General features: G+C 43.9%; 1 protein-coding gene across 1 annotated transcript in view; it reads left to right on the plus strand.

Annotated features, from left to right (window-relative positions):
- The window catches only part of LOC119175108 (activating signal cointegrator 1 complex subunit obelus), a 526,436-nt gene that overhangs the window by 66,581 nt on the left and 437,043 nt on the right, over nucleotides 1-22,812 (plus strand). The window contains exon 7 of the mRNA XM_037426343.2: nucleotides 3,835-3,982. Within this exon, the coding sequence (XP_037282240.2) occupies nucleotides 3,835-3,982 (148 nt within the window). The remainder of the gene's footprint in view (nucleotides 1-3,834; nucleotides 3,983-22,812) is intronic.

Raw genomic sequence — 22,812 nt, forward strand, 5'->3', positions numbered from 1 at the left:
AACTCGTGCTTTGGTCGATCATGACCCTTCTTTAACTCGAATGGTTTCGCCTGCTCCCAGCGGCGCTAGGGTCCTCCTACAGGCGTTGCTCTGACATTGCTTTCAGACCGGAAATTCTGGAACAGAACAAACATCTGGTAGCGTTGTTCGCAGTCGCCTTTCTTGTAAACACCTCGGCAGGTGAAGGCATACCCTCCATCGGCGTCGTTCTGTAAGCGAGTAATTTAAGCCAAAAGTCTTGTTGCGCGTCTCTAGTTTTCTTTAGTGTTCTCTTAATGACCTGTACTCCTTTTTCCGTGAGGCCATTTGACTGTGGATACCTTGGGCTTGAATTGAAGTGACGGGTTAGAAATCGTGCCACTGAGAAAATGCAGCGAAGTCATGGCTTGTGAACTGCGACCCATTATCGGTACAAAGTTCAACTGGTATGCCATATCTGGCGAAGATGGCACTAGCTGCTTCTATGGCCGCTTTTGAAGATATGTCTTTGAGCAACACCATCTAGGGAAAGTTGGAGAGCACGTCATAAAAGCATAAGTATGTTATACCGCCATATTCGAAAAGGTCCGCCCCTACATGGTACCAAGGCTAGGGTGGTACTGGGCGCATCTTAAGGGGTTCTGCCAGCTGTTTATATGCGTACTTTCTGCATGATGCACACTTATGGCAGATTGATTCGATATCTTGATTTATTCCAGGCCACTAAACAAGCTGTCTTGCCCTTGGCTTACAATTGTTGACATCTAATTGACCGGGGTGATTGGGATTTAGCATTTCACATCTCATGGAAACCGGTATTACCATCTTACAGCTTTTCAAAAGTGCGCCCTTAACTTGAGATAGTTCTGCTTAAAGGAGCAGACTCCTTTTAGACACTTTTTCCTTATTTCTTCAGTGATCTTGATGAAACTGCACAGGCTTGTGTAGTTTTTTCTACTGGTTTCAAATGTGCAATTACTTTTCCTGTAACTCATCTCATTCCCAAGATAATGCAAGTTTAACCCCCATTGTTCAAGGCCTCGTTAAAAAAAGGGCCGAATTTAAAGCAACATTTAAGATATAGCAACATAGAATAATGATGGAAGATTGAATTAATGGAAGTGGTTTATTTTATTTGGCTTTTTTAGTTATTTTATGGCAGATTGAATTTTACACTCTGAAAAAGCAGTTGGCATGCTATTACAAATTTGATAAATAATAATTGAAAAGGCTTGTTTTCTAAATTTTATTTCCATACTTGCATTCTACGCACATACAGGTTTCTATGTCAAAGAGAATTATTGTTCTAGCTGCCATAGCTGCCGAGATATTGAGGCCTCAAGATTGAACAGAGTCATAAATTCACATTTTGAGAAAAATGGCAAAAACAGATAACACACACTTCATACAAAAACAACAAGAAAATGCGTATTTCACAAAGTAGATACTAATATCCACCAGGAACTTAGTCTGACTGGTGCATTCGATTTCTGACCAAACACGTTAGCATTCGATTTCTGACCGAATGAGTAGTGTTGACGCTAAGGACTTTTAAGGAGATGGTGATCAACATATGTATACATAACTTTTATAATTTGTAAATATCTTATTTCCTACTAGCTCAACTTATTACAGGTTCAATGACATAACAGTATGTGCGAAAGTTTCTAAAAAACAGCTACTCTCAATGACAGCAGCTGGACGCTGGCCATGTTTCATTTGTGCTCTCTTGTCGATGTTGCTTGTATAGTGGATCTTGATCGTTCAATTTCACATATTGTGGTGACCAAGGTGGTAAATAGTACTAGAAATCGCTGCCACCATCTCATTTCTGCAGCCGGGAAGTTCAGTTCACTGTACTCACTCCAGGTCATATATTGTCGAACATGTTTGTTTTCAAGTGTGTCGTGCAGCTGTGACAAGATGCGTAAAAAATTCCAGGAGCACCTCCTACCCATAAAAATTATTTTTGCGATTATACGCATGTTACATGCAAGTTTTAATATCTTTTTATTTCTCCCAAAGCCAAGGCTTAGGAGAGCTAAAGTCATGGTCATTATTTGAAAATGTCATTTGTTTTCGTTGTGTGACAGCACGCAAGTAAAATGACATTAGGTCCACTTAATGTCATTCAGTGTAAATGACGTCAGATTTGCCGTGTGACAGGGGTATAAGGAATGGAAAGAAAAGGCAGGTATTCCTGCAAAGGAAACATGTGTACTTCACCTATGACTTCTCTCAACTGTTTGGCTCTCATAATAAATAATGCCAAATTCATTGTTGTAAGCGAAGCGAAAAAATTGTCATTTAAATTAAGCCATGTGCTTTAGTCCTGTAGCACTTTCAAGAAAAGTCGTCACGGAGTATAGGTCTTTAATGTGTTACCTTTATAGGGGTTTTTCTGGGACGAAACACGTTAGTTGTATAATGTTGCTCGTCTCGTAATTAGGAACGTATACAGTTAAACCTCGTTATAACGAAGTTGAAGGGGCAGTCATGAATGCTTCGTTATAACCACTAGTTTGTAATAGCCAATATTTATTTCTATCGACAATTCCCCAGCAAAATAGAATGTACTCACCACCGAATATCACAGCAGCCCACTGCGCAGAGAAAAAAAGGCCGTCGAAAGGCAAAGAACTAGCAAAGTAATAAAGAACAATGCTCTTTTATTTCCGCCAAATTCAGCACACCAGCTGGCACATCACTTCGAAAAAAGTCCTTAATATTCTTTTGCCGACTCTTCCTCACTTATATGACTGCTTTTTCAGCTGCAGCAGCTTTTTCAAGTTCGTCCTTGCCATCATCATCAGCACCTAAGAAGCGGTGCAGCAGGTCTGTCGCATCCAGCGCCTGCAGGGGCGTCGAGTTCGCCAACATTAGGCTCCGGGGTGTCAACGAATTCGTCTCTGTCGCCATGCACCCTGTCACTGCCGGCACAATTTCCGCATCTGGCAACTCTTCGATTGTCACCGCATCAGCATCGCCACTGACGTGCGTGTTGGAACCGTTGCAGTCAGGCACAACGCCGGCATCAAGCAGAGCGTCCCAGGACGTCTGGGCCTGGTTGCCCGCAACACCCACTGACGACGTCGTTGAAATCTTCGGCCACTTTTTTTTTCTTGACGTTGGACTCAACGGCTTTGAACATTGCCGACTTTTGTTCGATTGTTATATTTTTGTGTTTAAGTTTGCAGCTGCCGTTGTCCATCTTATGTCTAGGGGAAGAAACTGATAGAGGTGGTATAACTCTTCCACAACGAGTGACAAGGAACAAAAGCACAATCTCCGCGCCGTCCCGGTGAGAAGCTGAATGGGAGAAGCAGAGGAAAAGGAGGTCATGAGATGCACGGGTGGGTCAACGAGTTCTGCAGGAGAGGGGAGGCCGGCTGACCCACACCCTTGCGCGAGTTGCTGCGTTGACGAGTCCATTAGTTCCCGAGAAAAGAAGAGGCAGGGAAATTTGCACCCATCCACGTGTTGCCAGCGGCTCCCGCGGAGCGCAAGGCACAAGTTTTGAATTACCGCAGCCGTGATAGGATGTAAGCTGTCGCACGCTATAAGATGTTGAATTGATGTATACCAAAATGATGAGTAAATGCTTGTTGTGGATGAAGAATGGTTCGTTATATTCATTGTAAGGAAATTTTTGCTTCGTTAAAATGAGGTTTTAAGTACATGGTCATCTGTGGGAATTTAAAGGGGAATTACGATTGCTTTGTTGTATTTGTACTGTAATTGAAATTCTAGCGAACTCTTGCTTTTTCGTAAATAGAGAAGGTATAAAATTAGTTGTAGTCACAGGTATTGTGATTTGTGCTTGGTTAAAGATCTTAGCCCCCTTCTTTTTTGCAGACATGCTGAACTCAATGCGGAACTCATGACAGCCAAGGCTACACCCTTGCTGGCTAGAAGGCCAGCAGCACGTGTGGAGAGTTACCCAAATGTTTACGACTCCTTTGCAGAGGCGAAGAAGTCAGCTGCCTTCATAGCCGGTGCCAAGGTTGGCTTTTCTTTTTATTTTGCACTGAATGTATTAGCGAAAAGTGTATAATGTTATATCAATACAAAGGCAATTTATGTGCCTTCTTGGGGCTCCTTCCGGTTGACCACATTCAACGTTGCTCATAGCTGCCGCCTCTGACTGCTCAGTGGAAGCTCGCAGTCTTCAAAGGACTGGGAAATGCAAGAGCCAAGGAATGAGGAAAGTTGTGTTTAGCACAATTTCATGGCTTACAATTGATGAGGAAGCCCACCCAATCAGTGCAAAGATAGTTTTGATATTTCTTCATATTAAAGCTAGTGGCGCTGTGACTGATGAGAACTTTGGCTGGCAGATGATCAAATTGTGAGATTATTGGCAGACACGTTGGCATTCCTGAGTGATGATGTGACAGTGCCAGACCACCATGTCTCGAAAGTATCACTAAAGCAATAGTAGTGTTTCAGAAAGTGAAAATACACTACTTTGTATATTTTATCACTGATGCGTTCATTGGCACACCCTGCCACATTCTCTTTAATCGATAAAATCATCAAGTTGAGAACAATGTCATCTACGGAAACTTGACCACTGTGTGTGATTTTATTGGCACTGATTGCTGGAGGCAGGACATAACTAAGCAAGCGCAGTACACCAGTGCAACCAGTGGGATGATTCACAAGCACAAAATGCACTGTGTCAAGGCATGGAGGCAGCACTTAAAATAATGATGGTGACAAGTCCACACCAATGCTGAAGCTTTCTGGGCAACAAAAACACATTTTGAAAGCAGTCTGGCATTTGCCATCTGCATGCACCATGGTCATCTTCAGGGACGAAAGTGAATTGAGCTTTAATAAAACACCTGCAAGGTTTCTGGTCTGGGCCCAGCCCTCCTGGGCATTATTTATTTATTTATATATTTCTTAAAATCCGCAGAGCCAAAAGCATTAAAGAGTGGTTACTAAGAAGAAAAAACCCATAAACACAGAAAAAGCAGATAGAGCATCTAAGTTTTAGCTAGTTTAACTAGGCAGATGACAAGTCATGAACAATTATTAAAGTGCACTGAGGTTACAATACATATATGCAGCAGTGGTGGGAAATGTGTGCCGATTCCACCAACTTGCGCCAGTTGGAAATTACTGCGCCATACTGCTCCAAAAGGGTCTTTTTTGTCTAATTTGCGCCATTGCTGTGCCCAAGGTGGTTTTAGAACCGAATGTAATGTTGACAGCACCCATAAAACGTGGATGTTAAGTACTGGTCGTCATCTTTTATATGTGCACTGCTACATTTCCGCACAGTTGTGCCACTGCAAAAGCACACAATCGGCCAATCAATTATTCCGACTTCTGGCAATTGCGGCTGTGCCTTTTCTGATAACCATTAACGAAGAATAAAGGGGATATGGCAACTACGGAAACACACGCCAGTATGACTTATTGTCCATAAAAATCTACGTGTGTGGTGTAGCACTGCTTTAAGCCTTCTGCATGCTTTCAATAGCCGGCAACACCCTGAGAGCGTTGAGGCGCCGATCGGTGCCGCCTGTATCGTTCAGCGTGCGCCGCTTTGCAGAAACGAAAGCAGATCATTGTTGTGGAGTTGAGTCTTGCGGAGTGCGGGCACGGAAGTGGCAAGCGTAGCACACTCTTTCATGAGGCGACAGCTCAAACCCGCTTCCGTCCTCTGCCAGGACGGCTAAAGCATCGTTTGCAGAAAGCTCGAATCGTGACGTTTACTCAACAGGCTTCTTGTCGCATCTGTGCATGGTCTGAAGTGGAGTGGGCGCAAGCGGCTCGGCACGGTGTGTGTGCCTAATAGGCGAAGCACTGCATGCAACTAGCCAGTAGATGATTGGCTCCCTGCAACCGTACCGCGTTTCAAAGGAACTGTCATTTTTTGCTAAGTATCTTATCGGGGTACACATTTATCGTGAACACACGATTATGCGCTTTTCATTATGCGCTGCATATTTGGACCCCGCAATACTTTTGAAATGCTCTTTGGCATCGTCACCGCGTGCCATATGATGGTCGTGTGAGAATGCCAATCGTTTCTGAACATTGGCAGAAAGAAAGAAGTGGCTTCGTGGGGGAACATGAGGCAATATTTGCTGTGGCACTATGTATATTTCTTTTTTAGCGGGGAAATGCAAATTGGTACTTTGTCATTTGGGGGAGCAAAGCTAGTCCCCAAACATTGACATAATAGGGAGCGAAGTGAGATGACGTAAAAATAATATAGGTGATGACACTGCGCTGGGCGGTGTGTCCAGATTGTGTTCGCCGCCTGGACTGTTTCCGCTTGATGCGACACAGGGCACTCACTGGGGAGCGACTCCGATTCACCTGTGGAAGGTGACTGCTGTGGAGCCTCGCTTGTTTGTTACTCTCAATATACGCATGTACACGGATGTCGAAAAATTGATACACTTTGGCTCTGCTGTAAACAGACAGACAGACAGACAGACAGACAGACAGATGTAGTTTTATTGACAAACCAAAGAAAAGATTACAAGATATCTGGACGGTTAGCCTACATTGGCTAGTGATCGGTCCATATCGGAGTACATAAAAGCAGCTTAGCAGAGCATATTTAGCAATAAACACATATATACACAGTTATTTATGCATATAACTTTTCACATATGCACATACATAGTACATACAGAAGCGCGTGTACATATATGCATTTTCACAACATACACAAATATAGTTTGTTTCATCATCATCGTCATATATAATAAGTGACTGGGTAAAAAAAAAAAAACCTATTTATATGTCTTGATGCTGCAAGCAAAATAATTTCACACTGTGCTTAAAATTTCTTGCCACTTTAACTTCTAAGGGTAGTCAGTTCCAAATTTTAGTCCCATGAAATTCCAATAAGGGTTTTTCATATAAGTTATAGCTTGTAGGTAAGTTAAAATTGCCATTCGATGTGTGTCTAGTGTTTCGGGATGGTATTGTAAATAGAGTGGAGGAGAGGGGAAAGCTAGTGCCTATAATTTTCTGAACAAAAAGGGCAACCTTATAATCGCGAAGTGCCCAAACTGATAAGATTTGTTGTTTCTGAAATGTAGTTTTATATGAATTTCCATGGTTTCCACCTATTATGCTTAGGGCTCTCTTTTGTAGTCGTAGTAATGGCTCTAGGTATGTCATATACGTTACACCCCACGATTCAATACAGTAGCTAATATGTGAATGACAGAAGGAAAAATACAATGTTCGAAGCACGCTGGGGGGAAAGCATTCGCGTGCTTTGATTAAGGTATAACAACCGTAAGCCACCTTTCTACAAACACTATGAATTTGTTCTTCCCAGTGAAGGTGCTGGTCTAAAAACACTCCTAAATATTTAAAAGAAACCACTTGTTCGATAGGACTGTTGTTCAGGTAAAGTTGCATAGACGCCGTGTCAACATCCTTTCGCCTTGATCAAAAAACAACATACTTCGTTTTCCCCGAATGTAGTGTCAATTTATTCTGTATAAACCAGTTGCTTACGTGTGTAAATTCAGACATTATGTTGGCTTGCAGTGTTGAGAGACTATCTCCTGTGAATACTATGGCGGTATCGTCCACGTGCATTAATGCTTTAGAGTACACTAGTGTTTTAGGGAAATCATTTATGTACAGAGAAAAAAGTACCAGGCCTAATATGGATCCTTGGGGCACTCCACACACTATTGTGCTGTATGCAGATTCGTCATTGTTAATCACCACTTTTTGTTTGCGCGAGGACAAGTAGCTTGAGAAGAACTGGAGTGAACTGTCACTGAAGCCATAACTTTCAAGTTTTTGTAATAGTATGTCGTGGGGAACTGTATCGAATGCCTTTTTAATATCTAGGAAGACTGCTATTGCGATTTCACCGTTGTGGAGCGCGGTGATTATATTGTGCGAGAGGGTTAGAATGGCTGATGCAGTAGACCTAGCGGGAACGAATCCGTGCTGTTGTGGGCATACGATGTCGTTGTCAACCAGAAAGCGTTTTAATTGAAGGACAATTATCTTCTCAAAAAGCTTAGAACCGAGATCGGTCTGTAGTTTTCAGGGTTGTTTGAGTGCCCTGATTTGTATACAGGAACTACTTTGGCGGTTTTTAAGCTAGATGGATATATACGACAGGTAAATGCATGGTTGAAAATATGACATATCGGAATGCAAAGAAGGTTAATGTTATCTTTAATAACCTCAACTGGTATTCTATCATCACCAGTGGCTTTATTGACTGGCATCTTAGCCACGACAGATTTGATTTCATCTGCTGTGACAGCTGCAAGGTTGAAATCATTATCAATTAATTTGGGGAGAGAAGGAGCAGATATCGACGAGCAAAACTGGGAAGCAAGGTTAGCACCAATACTAGTGAAATATGCATTGAAATCTTCTGCAACCTTTGAGAGAAAGAAATGGTTTGCCTAGCTTTATATGCTGCTTATTTGGTAACAGTGTTTTTGTCCAGCGCCTTGTCAATTTTTCAGTGCCCGGGCAAACCCTCTCTCCAGGCCGTCGAGCGCACGCTCCGCATCCGCTCGTTGCTGCCGCAAGATGGCGCTGGGCAAGTAGACTATGGGATGCTAGCACTGAACGGTCGCGCGTATTAAGAAGCTCACAAATTCATGTTTTCATGCAAGTTAATTTGTAGTCGTGCTTCTTGACGGTTTTCACGGATGGATGCAGGGCGGGAAAAAAGTAACACAAACATAGCGGCGTGCTTTTTTCACCTGGCTCTATCAGGCAGTGCTACCGGTTCGATTTATACATTCAAGTTTTATAGCATTCGCATTTTATTTTCTCTTTCAAGCTACTGCAACCTCATTATTTTCATGCCTCAGTATATAATACTGCTGTGTACCACTGTGCATATCTGACGAGAAAAAAAAATCGGATTTTTTTTCTCATTTCTCGTTTGTTACAAAAAAAAGCAACAAAAAAACTCGCCGGTCCCCTTATAGATTCACCTGAGATGAGTGAAAGCCAAAAACTACCCTTTCTTTCTTCCGATTCAATACACAGAATGTTTTCTGCTTCCCTCCGGGATATTTCAGCACCCAACATAGTTTTCTTACTGCCTCAAGGATTGGAGACAAAGCTTGCTTTCTGCCCCTCAGCTGGTTATGCACTGCCCTCATGATCAGCACATTTCAACCAAGCGAAGATGTTATATATGATGCCGTCAAGTTATGTGACCTTCTAATATGTCACAAACATTTATGATAGGTGATGTCATATGATGATGTTTTCAGGTAATGATGATTTCTTGCATCGCTCGTGTTCGGGCTGCCCACTCGAGAAGACGCCGGACACTGCCGGAGATCAGTTTTCGCTTTTGATGAGGCATTTAAAGCTATCGCCTTAATGCACTGTATGGCTGTAGCTCCGTGAAATTGCAGCTTTCGCTGGTGTTCGGGGAGAGCGTGCTTGCAGGAATAAGGCAGAACGATTGTTCTCTGTATAAATCTTCGTACTACACTATTCTATGTAACCGTTATTTACAATCTGAGTATTTTATAGATTGTAAGTAGTGGTGGCTGAAGACTATCCATCACGTTTGGCAACAAGGTAATTGGTATTACTAAACGGGAGTGTGCTGCCTCCGAACAGTAAGCAAATGAGTCTTAGTAACAACGCTGCCTCACAATCACTGCCGTGTGTAACGCAAATATTAAGCCTCGAAGCTGAATGGCAGCCCATGGACACCATACAGGCATTCAGCTCTAGTCTGCTTGCTACAGAATTAAGAGGCCAGAGGGAAGAAGAAAGAAGTAGAGCGAAGCAGCCGGATATTAAGGCTACAACAAGTCATCCGCGAATACACAGAGAAGCTCAAGGAACTGACCACAGGCCGCATTTTTCATGCCTGTCACCTTGGCTCTAGTTGAGAGTCAGCATTAGACTTCAGACTTTAACAGCACCTGTTCAAAACACAAGCAATGGTGGCAGAAATTGTGCCGCTTATGGAGCTGTTCTTGTCTATTTCACAATGATTTCATTGTTTAAGCTCTCAAATGGTGAAATCACCTGCCATAGTTCCTCATTTTCTGACTCTTGGTTTTTCTCGATGGCAACAGATGTAATGCTTTGCAAAGAGAACGGATGATCACCTATTTCGCTGAAAGCAGTCTAGAGGAATTTTTCGCTATTTCAATGCAAGAACACTCCAGGCTTGCACTTAATGTGCTACATCACTAGAGAGTAGCAAGCATCGGGGAACTTTCAGTATCAGCTCCTGGCAAAGGCTTCTCTCAAAAATTGACTTCTATTTAGTCAAAAAATGTAACTCTCTGTCAAGGGAACGCCACGGTTAACAAATGATCTTCCGCGGATTATTGGCATCAGCTATATGGCATCGGCCTACCAGACGACGCGCGAGTGCCTCGATCAAGTAGTTGCGAACGACACATGCCTTTTAAATGAACTAGGGATCCAGAACAACAAGTGCTTCACAATTCTCGTTTCCAAGTCTCCATTGCATCTTAAATATTGCGAATACAGCCGAAAACCGAGTCGCATAGCAGCTTCAAATGCAGCCGTGCCATTCGTTGCGCAAGAGACAACGCGGCAGCATCTTTACTCCAGTTGCGGGCCTGGCGGCGCTGCACCGCACTAGCACCGATGGCCGCTTCCCATTGAAATCTGCTCCTTCGCCCGGGCACTGAACAAATAGAGTAGGCGCTGTTTTGTCATATGCTCCGACAGCAGCAAGCATTGGCCAAAAGAGTGCTGGTGATGCGACAGCACCAAAAAACGTCTTTCGCTGATATTCTGGTGTTGGTGTCTGCATCTTTTGTTCAGAACAAAAAAGCAGCATTGTACGTGAGAGAAAATGCGAGGTGTTTGCAATAAGGATATCAACCCGAGGGCAAAGGCACGCTAGTTACAGTCAAATTCTAAATTCGAACACGCTTAATTCGAACTTTCGGTTAATTCGAACTCACGATGAGGTTCCGTCAAAGCTATGTGTATTCTAATGGGCGAAAATGCCCGGTAATTTGAATGCCCAAGCACTTGTGACAGTTAATTCGAACATACCGCACTCCGAAGATGCTCTCAGCACCCCGCCCAATCCCATGGCGACGCCTGCAACACCTCAACGCTTTGCGCAAAGGAAATGAAAAGGAAAGCAAAGGCTGCGGTGGAATGTTTGCTCTCTCTCAAATGCCGATCTGTGATGCGCCCTTGTCACGCTTCCTCTTTTGCAGTCCCTGCCTCGTAAAGACCCTTCTCCTTCCAACGCCGCGTGCGAAAAGAGAGAAAAAAAAAACGGAAGGCTGTTGCTAAGTTGAATGAATGTGTGGTTGAAGGAAAGGAAAAAGGCACTATCTCCTGCAGCCCTTGCTCCTTGCGGGGGCATGGCTCTGTGCCTTGAGAGGGAGGGGGTCTCTCACGGGCCGGTGTCATGCTTGCCCCCTTTCGCGTCCCTGCCACGTAACCCTTCTCCTTTCAACGACGCGCGCGAAGAGAGCAAAAAAAAAAAAAAAAAAAGCTGCCGTGGAGTATTTGTTTTCTCTCAAATGCCGATCTGCTTCTCTCCACGTGTAGACGCTCCTCCTTTCCAGTCTCATGCTGGCCATGCTGCGTGCGGCTGAGGCTCCACTACGCAGTTGTTGTCGTTGTCTTTAGAAAGTGTTGGCGTTGGACATTTCCGCGTGCAACTTCTCTTGCCAGGAGAATGCTAAAGCCGAAGTAGAAATGCTTTGCAAGCTGTCTGCGAAATTGACTGACTCGCTGCAAGGCAAACGTGTACAGACGCGCATCACCGATTACTTCAATTAATAACGGATGTCCTGTGATTTGTGAATCATGTAAGTGTTCTGAAACTTCCCCCTCGTGTGTTAGCTCAATGCACATGCACCATTGCATGGAAAGCCCTTCGTTTATTTAGCTTTCATTAATTTGAACTTCTTTTAATTCGAACAAATTTTTGGGCCCCTTCAAGTTCGAATTATCGAGATTCGACTGTATTAGAAAAGTGATAGTCTGCGTGCGTTTGTGCATGTTGTGGGGTCTTGAAGTGTAGAGCGCCTCACTCTTGCAGTAAACCGGCACAGTAGATACGGTCGAATCAAACCAAAGCAACACACATTTATTTAACTACTTTAAAACGACGATATTGCCAGCCGAACTTCTATACATATTGTAATAAACACGCTAAACAACCTTACACAATATTGTCATGAGGCTTCACAAGTACTGGGGGGGTTTATTAAGCCACCGGGTAACTAAATCCTCGAGTATGCATCTGTCGCGGCTGGCTCTCGAGCAGACAAGAGCACGCGATCTTCTTTTTTCATTCAAGGCAACAGCCAATTTGCCCTCGACTCATTACGTGCGGGTAGCATTATCTCCCCTTTCAAAAAGAAAACAAAAGTAATAAAAGAGAGAAAGACATAGCACCAACCCAATGCTACAACATTGGCACGTTAAAAAAAAAAAAAGGAAAATTCAGGTTAAAGGAAATTGGAGACTAAGGGGAGATGCGGGTCGAAAAATCGCGTTTTTTGCAAAAATTTTCACTTTTGAGATATTGTTTCTAAAATCACTTTTGATCATTCAACTATCATTTCCCCAAAGGTTATAGCTGAATCCAAATGAGAAAGTGGTAAAAAGTCGATCGGCGCTAGCGAAGGTAGCTCCCGAAGTCGCGAATTCACGTATGCGACGGCTATTTTTGAAAATCCGCCACTCGGAAACACGATGACGTCCGCCATCGGGGTTTGTTCGGTGACGTAGATCAAGGCTCCTTCTAGTGTACAGGCGTCCCCCTAGTTTCATATTTTAGTGAGGAATTTCACAAAACAGTCGTTTCCAAGTCGGTTAACAGCCAAGCTGCAGCCGCTTCGGGCATCTCTACTAGTCACATGGTATGCTACCGAGGCCGCCATTGGCTACATCTGATCGGCCTCGCTCACTGAGCGCTTGCGACGATCGGCACTTGCCGTGCGTTTCTACGTTTTTTCGAGTTCACCATGGATCACTCGAAGAAGCGAGACTTCTGAGCTCGAAAGTTTGCAAGCAAGAACAAGTACCAAAGGCGTCGACGTAAGCCGAAGCGCAAAGCAGCGGTAGGAGAATGCGAGCCGCCGGCCACTAGGCCTAATCAATGTAGCGGGGATACGGCGGCTTGCGGGAGCTTTGACGAAATCGACGCCGCGATCAAGTTTATCAGCGCATCGGAAAAAAAGATTGAACAGTTCGAGAGCGAGAGAACGAAGAGTGTTGGTGGCTCTGTGAGCAGAGTATTTTGTGACATCGGCGCACTGACATCAATGGTAAGCCGTGCTGTTTGTCCAACATGCCACACCGCTGGACTCGTCATCTGCGACAGCACAAGTAAACGTAAGGGCCTCTCTTCGTTCCTTGAGCTGCACTGTGATAACAGTGAGTGTCCTGAGTAGTGGTTTCTGTCGCGCATAGTTCGCGGCGTGTTCCGCCGGAAGGACAGCCCACCGATGCCGGTGATGACTGGAGCTACCGAAGCGGCAGCTTGCGCGACAGCTTTGCCGTCAATGTGAAGGTAGTTGTGGCTGCGCGTGCAATAGGCATCGGGCATGAACAGCTGTCGCGTTTTTGCGCTATTCTTGGACTGCCAATACCTATGCATCATAAGACTTTTATTGCAATCGGCAAAAAAGTTCATGCTGCAGCTACCAAAGCTGTGCAAGAAAATCTGGCAAAGGCGAGGATGATAACTAAAGAGAAAGTGGATGGGGGTGATGTTGCTGTCATGTATGATGGCACATGGCAAAAAAGAGGGCACAAGAGCCACAATGGCATCGGCACTGCTATGTCTGTAGACACTGGTTTGTGCCTAGATTTTGAGGTGCTGTCGAATTACTGCCTCGCCTGTAGCCGGCACCAGGACTTGGGTGATGAGGAAGAAATATGGCAAGCATTCCACACACCTGTCTGCGAAAAAAATACAGAGTGCTCCTCTCATGCCATGGAGACTGAGGCAGCTTTGCGCATATGGGGCAGGACATCCTCATACACAACCTCATTGCGCTTCACCAAGTTCCTCAGTGATGGGGACAGCAAAGCTTATACCGCTGTCACTGAGGCCAAGGTATATGGTGAAGTTGTTGTGGACAAGGGGGAGTGCACAAACCATGTGGCCAAGCGTCTAGGCACTGCTCTTCGGAAACTGCCAACACGACTTCCACGAGGAGAAAAGCTGACAGATGGCACAATTCAGAATCTGCAGAACTATTACCGTATTGCAATCACAAACAACAGAGGTGATATTCGGAAAATGCATCGTGCCATCTGGGCCTCATATTTCCATTCATTATCGAGCAACACAGCAGGCAGCCACCAATACTGTCCAGAAGGGGCGACTTCCTGGTGCAAGCATAGGCGAGCCGAAGGGCTTGGGCAGGCCACACCCGACCACACACCAATCTTGAGAGGTTCAAGGATTGGCTGTGCTTCCCATTTATAAGCGCCTCACAGATGAAAAGTTGCTGGTACATTGTATCCAAGGGAAGACCCAAAACGCTGCAGAATCTTTGAACAGCAAAATCTGGTTGTTGTGTCTGAAAACTAAGTTTGCCTCCCGGACAACAGTGGAAACTGCCAGCTGCTATGGCCGTGCTGTGGTTCAATAAAGGACATTGAAGCTTTGAACACGTGCTAGAGGAGCTTGGTGTAGTGCCACTAGATCAGCTGATCACCCTGGGCCAATCCCGTGACCAGAGGAGAATCGAAAGAATGTCTGCGTGTGAAACAGCAGAGGCAAGGGCTCATCGGCGGAACGTGGCGAAGAAAGCGCGCCTTGATGACTCCCTTCTCAAGCGGCGAGAAGGATCCACATATGGAGCAGGACAATTTTAGGTGCTCTAGCTGTGTCCCTTCTATGATCTCACCAAGTTTTGGCAAATCGCACTGTGTAATCATGAGTAAACATATTTATAACTTTCAAACGCATTTTTCTCTATTTCCATTTTGAGGTAATTCTCTCATCTTCTGCACAACATTTTTTTACACATAAAATAGTCCTATCTTGATGAAATTTTGCACAGAGCTTAATCAGCCACTCTAGAATACAAGTATCTACTTCAGGTTGCACTATACATCAGATTTTTTGTTACACAGCTTGATACACTGATAGAGGGATGTAAAACATGCATGTAGTACTTTCAATTTTTTTTAAAAAATGTAGCAAATAAATTTCCTACTGGAGGTACTTTTCTGTATTGTAATGCTCAAGTGCTGCAGAATGAACCGTTTTGCAATTCTGTGTGAGAATTTTCAGTAAGCTTTATTATGTGCACATAAAACCCTATATTTTGATATCAAAGTTGTAGCAACTCCGTAACTACTATAGCTATCAGAAAAATAATTGCAGTTATGAAATCAGCACTGCAAGCTTTACTAACACCTAAAATTTCAAGGAGCTGGGTCATGAAATAAAAAAAAAAACCTTTTTCGAGTAGCATCACCCCTTAAAGAGCACGAAACTATAGGAAAAGTCAATGAACAAGCAAGTTCACAAAGCTGAATAAATAACACATAGAGTGGGGAACGGTAGAAAAAAAAGTTACGAACATCCTGCAGTGAATAGCTTCATGCGCACAACATGAACAACGTCCGGCATCGGTCGTGTCCTGGTCCGTGCCTGCGGTCTTGAGTCCAGAACCACGTTGTAGTTCACGTCAGTGAGGCGGCATAACACTTTATATGGGCCAGAATACTGCCTCGGTAACTTTTCATTAAGGCCATGGCGGCTAACGGGCGTCCACGCTCAAACTTGGTCTCTGGGGCTGTAGAACACTTCTCTGCAGTGGGTGTTAAAGCGTCGTGCGTCTGCCTGCTGTTGCTGGCAGATGTGCAGTCGCGCAAGCTGTCGAGCTTCTTCAGCACGTTCTGCGAATTCTTCGGTGTCAGTTGCCAACTCGCCATCGTCTTGGCACGGTAGCAGAGAGTACAGCATGGTCTCCACTTTGAAATAAAGTAAAACAGCACATTAGCCAACTGAAGTGTGGGATCCCATCTGTTCGGCACTCTCACTCGTTCGAACATCGCCAACCAATTGTCAACGTCGACGCCATCGGTCCCGCAGAATGTCCTGGGATCCTTAAGTGCCGTGAAAACGTATGGTTGCGATGCCGTGTTCGTCGGAGACGCTGATGTTGACACGGAGGGCTCAGCATTGGCCATGGCTGGAAAAGCGATGCGATGTCCGCTGCAAAGCTTCGTTGCCTGATGGTTACCCAGAACCTCTCACAAATATGTTACGGGGTTGGTGACTGCTGTACAAGATGCATTTACAGAGGCAAACTACAAGCAAGACTTATTTCATTGGCTGATTGGCACACTCGCGTGCCTGTCAGCTGCTTCTGCTTTTCGTCTTCCTTTGCATAATCTCTGTAATTAGAGTTATGTAGGTATCAAACTCGGCTTTATGCGCTGACCAGCGTGCATTAGTAGGCATGAGTTTTGCGGTAAGATAGGCGCTTTAGATGAGCTTTATATCATAGAGCATTAGAATAGAAGCATTATGTGTGGTGAGCCTTTTCAACGCAGCCCGAACCCACTGGATTGCCCCCGGTTATTGGTGTAATTCTGGGCTAGGCACAGTGCTTAGCCATTGCTTCTGGAGAAGGTCCTGTCCCGTGTTTTCCTCTTGTGTACCATATGTGTACCAATATGTGTGCCATATTTACATGATTGCAGATCGACCCATATCAACACCGTTTTTCATTGTAGGAACTGGAAACATGTCATTGGTTTCGCACTTGTGCCGCTAATCTCACAGTCTAGTAATGTCAAGCTGCGCAAAATGTCAAACAGGACCTTCTATAGCCGCCCAGCCAGCTTGGAATGCTTGTTGTCATGTACCATATAGAAACTTGCAAAGTAGTTGGGATTCATTGCATTGGGGCTTGCTTATCTTTTGAGCAGTCATGATCATTCAGGGTGCAGATGTTGCCAATAAGGCTAGTACTGTCCACAACCCAGTTTTCCCAAACTCCCTAGAGAATGTGAAACTGTCCGAGAAATCAGGCAGTTCAAAGAAGTCAGCTCGCAAATCTTTACTTGGCTGGAGTGGTAAAATTGCCATAGCCACATCTGAAATAGCTCTCGAGGTTCGCCAGAACGCTTGGCAGGCTTCTCGTTGCTCACAAAGGCTCTCTTGAACACATACAATGCCTGTCAGAAAACCTTCGTAACGGCATACTAACCGATTGTAAATACGCGTCTTGTTTGAAGTGTTACCGATACCAGCAAACTCTCTTGCATGAATTTGTCATGACGCATGGTTTCGGTACCAAGAGGTGCATTTCGAAACATTGACATAGAATGTGAGAGCGAATGACTTGTCTGGCTTTCCGTGATGCTTGTGTGCATAGACGCCATGTGCTGCCTTATGAAAATCTCTTGCGAATTTATTGAAACATTTGCTGCCATATGGAGCCAATTATTTCCGGTTATCACATCACCTGCTACATCAAGGCCATCACTGCCAGGGCACTTCCTGTACAGTGTGGAGGCATTTGTAGGCAGTGTTTGTAAAGCCCACTACTTTGTTAATGCACACGCGCACCGCAAGGGAGAGCTGCTTTTGTTGCTTAAAGGGATACTGAAAAAAATTTTCTGCTGCCAATATTTTCAGCCAAATCAATAGATTGGAGCCTGAAATCGATAGACACAACCTTCATTCCAAGCAGAAACTATGGGAAAATAATGAATTTATCACGTTTTTCATGAACGGTCGTGTCTAGCAGCAGCTCCGTGAACTAGAGGATATGACGTTGGGTGACGTCTAACTCGCCAGAAACTGGCAAACCAACAATTAATCACCGATTACACCGGTGAATCACCGAGCGCAAAAATAATCACCGATTACAAGAAAGCTAACTTCGACGCATTTAACCGCGAACTTGCACTCTTCTACGACCGCTTCCGACGGTCATACACTGCCCGCTGGGTTAGCACCAATTGGGAATCATATAAAAATACGATGCTAAACTTAGAAAACAGACATATTCCCACTATCCTTGTAAATACAGACACAAATAACCAGTGGTTTACGCAATGCTTCAAGCACTTACTTAACAAAAAAGAAACGCCTTTATTGGAAAGCAAAACTTCCTAATAACGCCAGGGTTTGGGATCAGTACAAATTGGCTGCTAATGAATACATTTCGGAAGTGGAAGCCTCCAAAGACAAATTCTTCTCAACTGACCTCTTATCAATCCTACAGTCTAATCCTCGTAAATTTTTTCAAATTATCTCCCCGCCAAATCGTCAAACGCAACTCCAGCTGTCAAACGTAGACAACGAATTATTCAAAACTGATAAATGTGCTACAGTCCTTAACGACTTCTTTACGTCAGTATTTTCACCTGCTCAAAGCTTAAATTTTACCCAGTTGTCACTACACTCGCCGACCAGAATGCCTGATATCCAGATTAACGTTGATGGAATATCTAAGTTATTAAACTCTCAAATTATCTTCCTCGGCATGTTGCAATCAAATCAGCAGCAAACTACTTAAAAACACAATTTACCTGTCAAGCACAATACTAACCTTACTGTTCCTACTATCACTAAGCACTGGTGAAGTTACCCACGATTAGAAGAAGGCACAAATCATTCCCATTCATAAGTCTGGCGACCAATCAAAAGCACCTAACTACTGCCCAATGTCGTTAACCAGCATAACATCCAAACTGCTAGAACACATTATAGCAACCAATTTAATGAACTACCTTGAATCAATTAACTTCTTTTATGCGTACCAGCATAGTTTCAGGAAACTATTATCGTGCGAAACTCAGCTCTCAGAATTCACCGATGATATCTTGCAACATATGGACGATCATCTACAAATTGACGCCATCTTCCTCAACTTCTCGAAGGCCTTCGACCGTGTCCCACACAATCACCTGCTTGCAAAATTATCTACTCTTGGAATCCCCCTGGAAACTGATTACTTAGATAGAACATTTCTTAGAAGGACACGTACAATACACAATTGCCAACTCTCATGACTCTCAAATTTGTAGTGTTACATCCAGTGTCCCCCAGGGGGCAGGCTTATCCCCCCTATTTTTTTTAATCTACGTCAATGACCTGCCATCTAACACAAAAACCAGACTTCGACTTTTTGCCGATGACTGCGTCATCTACAATGCCATTCTCAAACCTAGCGACTCCACTGATCTTCAGGAAGACATTGACTCTGTCGCTACATGGTGTGGAAAATGGCTCATGCCTCTTAACCTTCATAAGTGCCAGTCCATGTCCTTTTCCCGTAAACACAGCACCGCAATTCATGCATACCGTATCAATTCAAATGAAATAACTCGAAGAGACTGTTGTAAGTATCTAGGCATTCACTTCACATCATCATTGTCATGGGTCACTCACATTGAAACAATATGCGCACATGCTTCATGCATACTTGGATTTTTGCGCCGAAATCTCAGATCTGCATCACCCGCTATTAAAGAAACTTGCATATCAGACGTACGTTCGGCTTAAATTGGGGTACGCTTCATCTATCTGGCACCCCTCACAAGCATATCTTGCCTACAAATTAGAATCCCTCCAGAATCACGCTGCTCGCTTCATAACGTCAAACTACTCGCGTAAATTTAGCATCACTGAACTCAAACGCACACTTGACCTTCCATGTCTCCAATCACGTCGAATCATCTCGCGTCTCTGCTTGATTCACTCTTTCTATTATCACCCACTTGCCAGGCACCCTCGACTTCAACCCCAACCCCGAATCTCGCCGGGCCTCAACCACAGCAAACCAATCACACACATTCAGTGCTGCACATCATCGATTAAAGATTCTTTTTTCCCCCATGCAATAACCCTGTGGAATAGCCTCCCCGACAGTATTGTTTCGTCCACCGGCCGCACGACTTTTCGCGAAAAAATAACAATGCATCTGACCTAAATTGAAATGAATTCCTAGTTGAACCATGTTAGTAACTAACCTTTAGTGACTCATGCATTATGATGTTGATAACTTGTGTATATTGCTGTTTTATTTCTAGTCTACGGTAGTTGCTTTTTTTTTCTGCTTGCTTGTTTCCTTTCTTAGAGTTGTTTTTCTCCCTTTCTTCGTCAAAACTTTGTCTTTTCTTTCTTTTTCGATGTTTGTGTGATTAAGAGTCTCTCATATATTGTTTGCCCCCACCTTATGTAATGCCTCCGGGCCCTTAAGGCTTCAATAAATGAAATGAAATGAAAACAGTGGCATCTTCCTAGTGGAATTTTGAAATTACTTCTGTTTTGCCAATTTTTGTTCAGTATCTCTTTAAAGCAGTGCAGCTGTGTGGCGCACTTAGTATTCTCACACAATGAGGCAGCTGTGAAAGACACGTCCCCTATTATCTACGAAACGTGTACAGTATGCTTAGAACTGCACTGGGCCACATGTGCTACCAAGCAGTCAGATGAGGAGGCTTATCACCATACGATTGTCAGTGCTGGCATGTGTGCTACCTGCCGTCCCCAGGCTGTTTCAGTGATGCAATTTTGCCACGTGGCTCAACTTTCTATCCTGTTGAAACTAACGGCACCCGTGCTGAAGATTGAAGTTTTTTCGGAGGTGCAGCAGACAAGCTCCCACTTACCCACAGCATTGCTGCCAATTCCACAAAATGGGATAGAGCTAGCTTACAAAAGTGGATGCATTTTTTCCCTTTGCCTGTTTTATCTTATCTTTCTATGTCCTCTTTAAGAGTCACATTTCCGTAACACTGTGGAGGGTTGCAAGAGTTGACAACTCTCTGCTTTTTCCTCCTTTCTCTCTATGGTGCTGACTAGCATTCATGACACATTACGTGCTTGACCCTGTGGGCATCCTTTGGTTGGCTTTGCCCCAGTGGCTGCCAGTGACGATCTGTTGTTAATTCTGCGAATGGCATTTCAAAGTTTCATACTCGATTGATTTGTTATTGCAAAATATGCTTTCCATGTAATGTCATGGCGCCACAAAAATCAGCTTTAGATATAGTTGGTATCACCCTGCTAATTTTGAAATATCAAGCTTTCCAGACTCCAACCTATGCTGCTCGTTATGGCACAGCAAGAAGCACAGTTTCACTTTCACACAGCAGACAGCGCGCTGCTGCCAGGTGTACACGTCACCATGCAAAAGGAATGGTTTCGCACTACATTCTAGAGTGAAAGTGTTGCTTGGCCTTGTTTTTGAAAATGAGCATTCTTCCGGTGTCCACAAAACCAATGGGGGAAAAACGCGTCACTTCTCCCATCAGAACAGACTCGGCTGGCACCAACAACTGCCGCTGAAACTCCATGCAGCCATAAGTTGGGAGAAGGAAATCTGAGCAGCTGATGAGGAACTCCCATCCCGAGAAGAATGCACCCATGTCCACCACATCAGCTGGGCCTTCCCATTGTTATTGCAGAAGCAGTGGCGTCTTTTCCTTTGACAGGTTGTCAAAACCACTTCAGTTGTACCAAATCATATGGCCTCATTACAAGCTGACAAGAGAATTACACTCCCCACAAGAAATGCTTCTTTGTTCTCATCTAATGGAATATGCTTGGGGCTTTTGTACAACTTTATTCCCGTAATTTTGCTTCAAAGTATGTGACAAAATATTTAATTGGATTCGCACCCAAACTTTAAAATTCACTGTGCCCCCAAAATTTTTTTCATTGACAATGCTCTAAGGTATGAATGACAATGATTCCAAGTGCCATCTTGAAGACAAATGTTTCGTCTCTTTTTCAAAATTGTTGAGTTGTCCCAATCTATATGATGGCTTGAGTTTTCTGCATGTTCTGCCGAGCCATTTGAAGACACCTTTTGTTGTTGACGTCCTTGACATGCTGTTTAACTCACTATTTTTAATTTCCTGTCTTACCTATATAGACACAATCGCTGTCTTTGCATGAGATCCATTCTACAGAACATTGGAATTTCTTTTTCCGAGGTTGTATTCCACTTGTACCACTGAGGTAACATTTCTGTGTACCGATAAGTTGAGAAAGTGGTGTTGAATGCAGGCCAAACACTAGCACACACCAGGCATGTATGGTATAGTTTTCTCGGGGGCACGCGGTCTTATGTATGGTATAGTTTTCTCAAGAGCACGTAGTCGAGTCTTGGAGGCTAAGAAAGCTGGCGTTTCATTAAATTGAGAAATAACTTTCAACTGATACATGCCGAGCGATCTCTGTGCACTGACTGTAGGTCAGCAGCTCGGCCTCTTGGCATTGTGCAGATGTGGTTGGTTCTGGCAAGAAGGTAGGCAACCGTTGAACCTTTGTGGCTTGTCGGTTGCACTGAATCACAGTGTAGCTACTTGCCTCATGTGTGCTCTTTCTGTACACTGAAGTGTTTATACAGCGCTGTTGAGGTTTGATGAGATTGTGAAATCTTCTTCTTCATGGTGAGTGAGCCTCCTTATAAATGGATAGCAGCATCTTCGGGGTGCCTTTTAGTGATATGGCAACGCAACTAGCCTTCGAAGCTCGCATAATCTTTTGCGGCTTAAATTTAGAACTGATTCCTGTGACAATTGAAAGTTGGACGGCTTTTTTTTTTTTGGACAGTTTTTTTTGTCTGGGCTTGGCATGCGACTCCATTCCTGCCATAGTCCATGATGGGCTGCAGTATGTATAAAGAAATGAATAAATAAATAAATATAGTAAACAATATATTTTGTTAGACACTGAAAATGGTGGGATCTGATTAAGGTCACCCTTGTGGTTAACTACATGCATGCTAATTCATTTAGTTGTGAAGTTATCTTGCAAATACCAAATTGAGCATGAAATTAATGAGTGTGTGGGCCCTTTCGTGAGGATTAAACTAGTTGAAGTAATAAATTAGCCTCAGC

The sequence above is a fragment of the Rhipicephalus microplus genome, chromosome 5 (genome assembly GCF_043290135.1).
Source record: "Rhipicephalus microplus isolate Deutch F79 chromosome 5, USDA_Rmic, whole genome shotgun sequence".
NCBI lineage: Eukaryota > Metazoa > Arthropoda > Arachnida > Ixodida > Ixodidae > Rhipicephalus > Rhipicephalus microplus.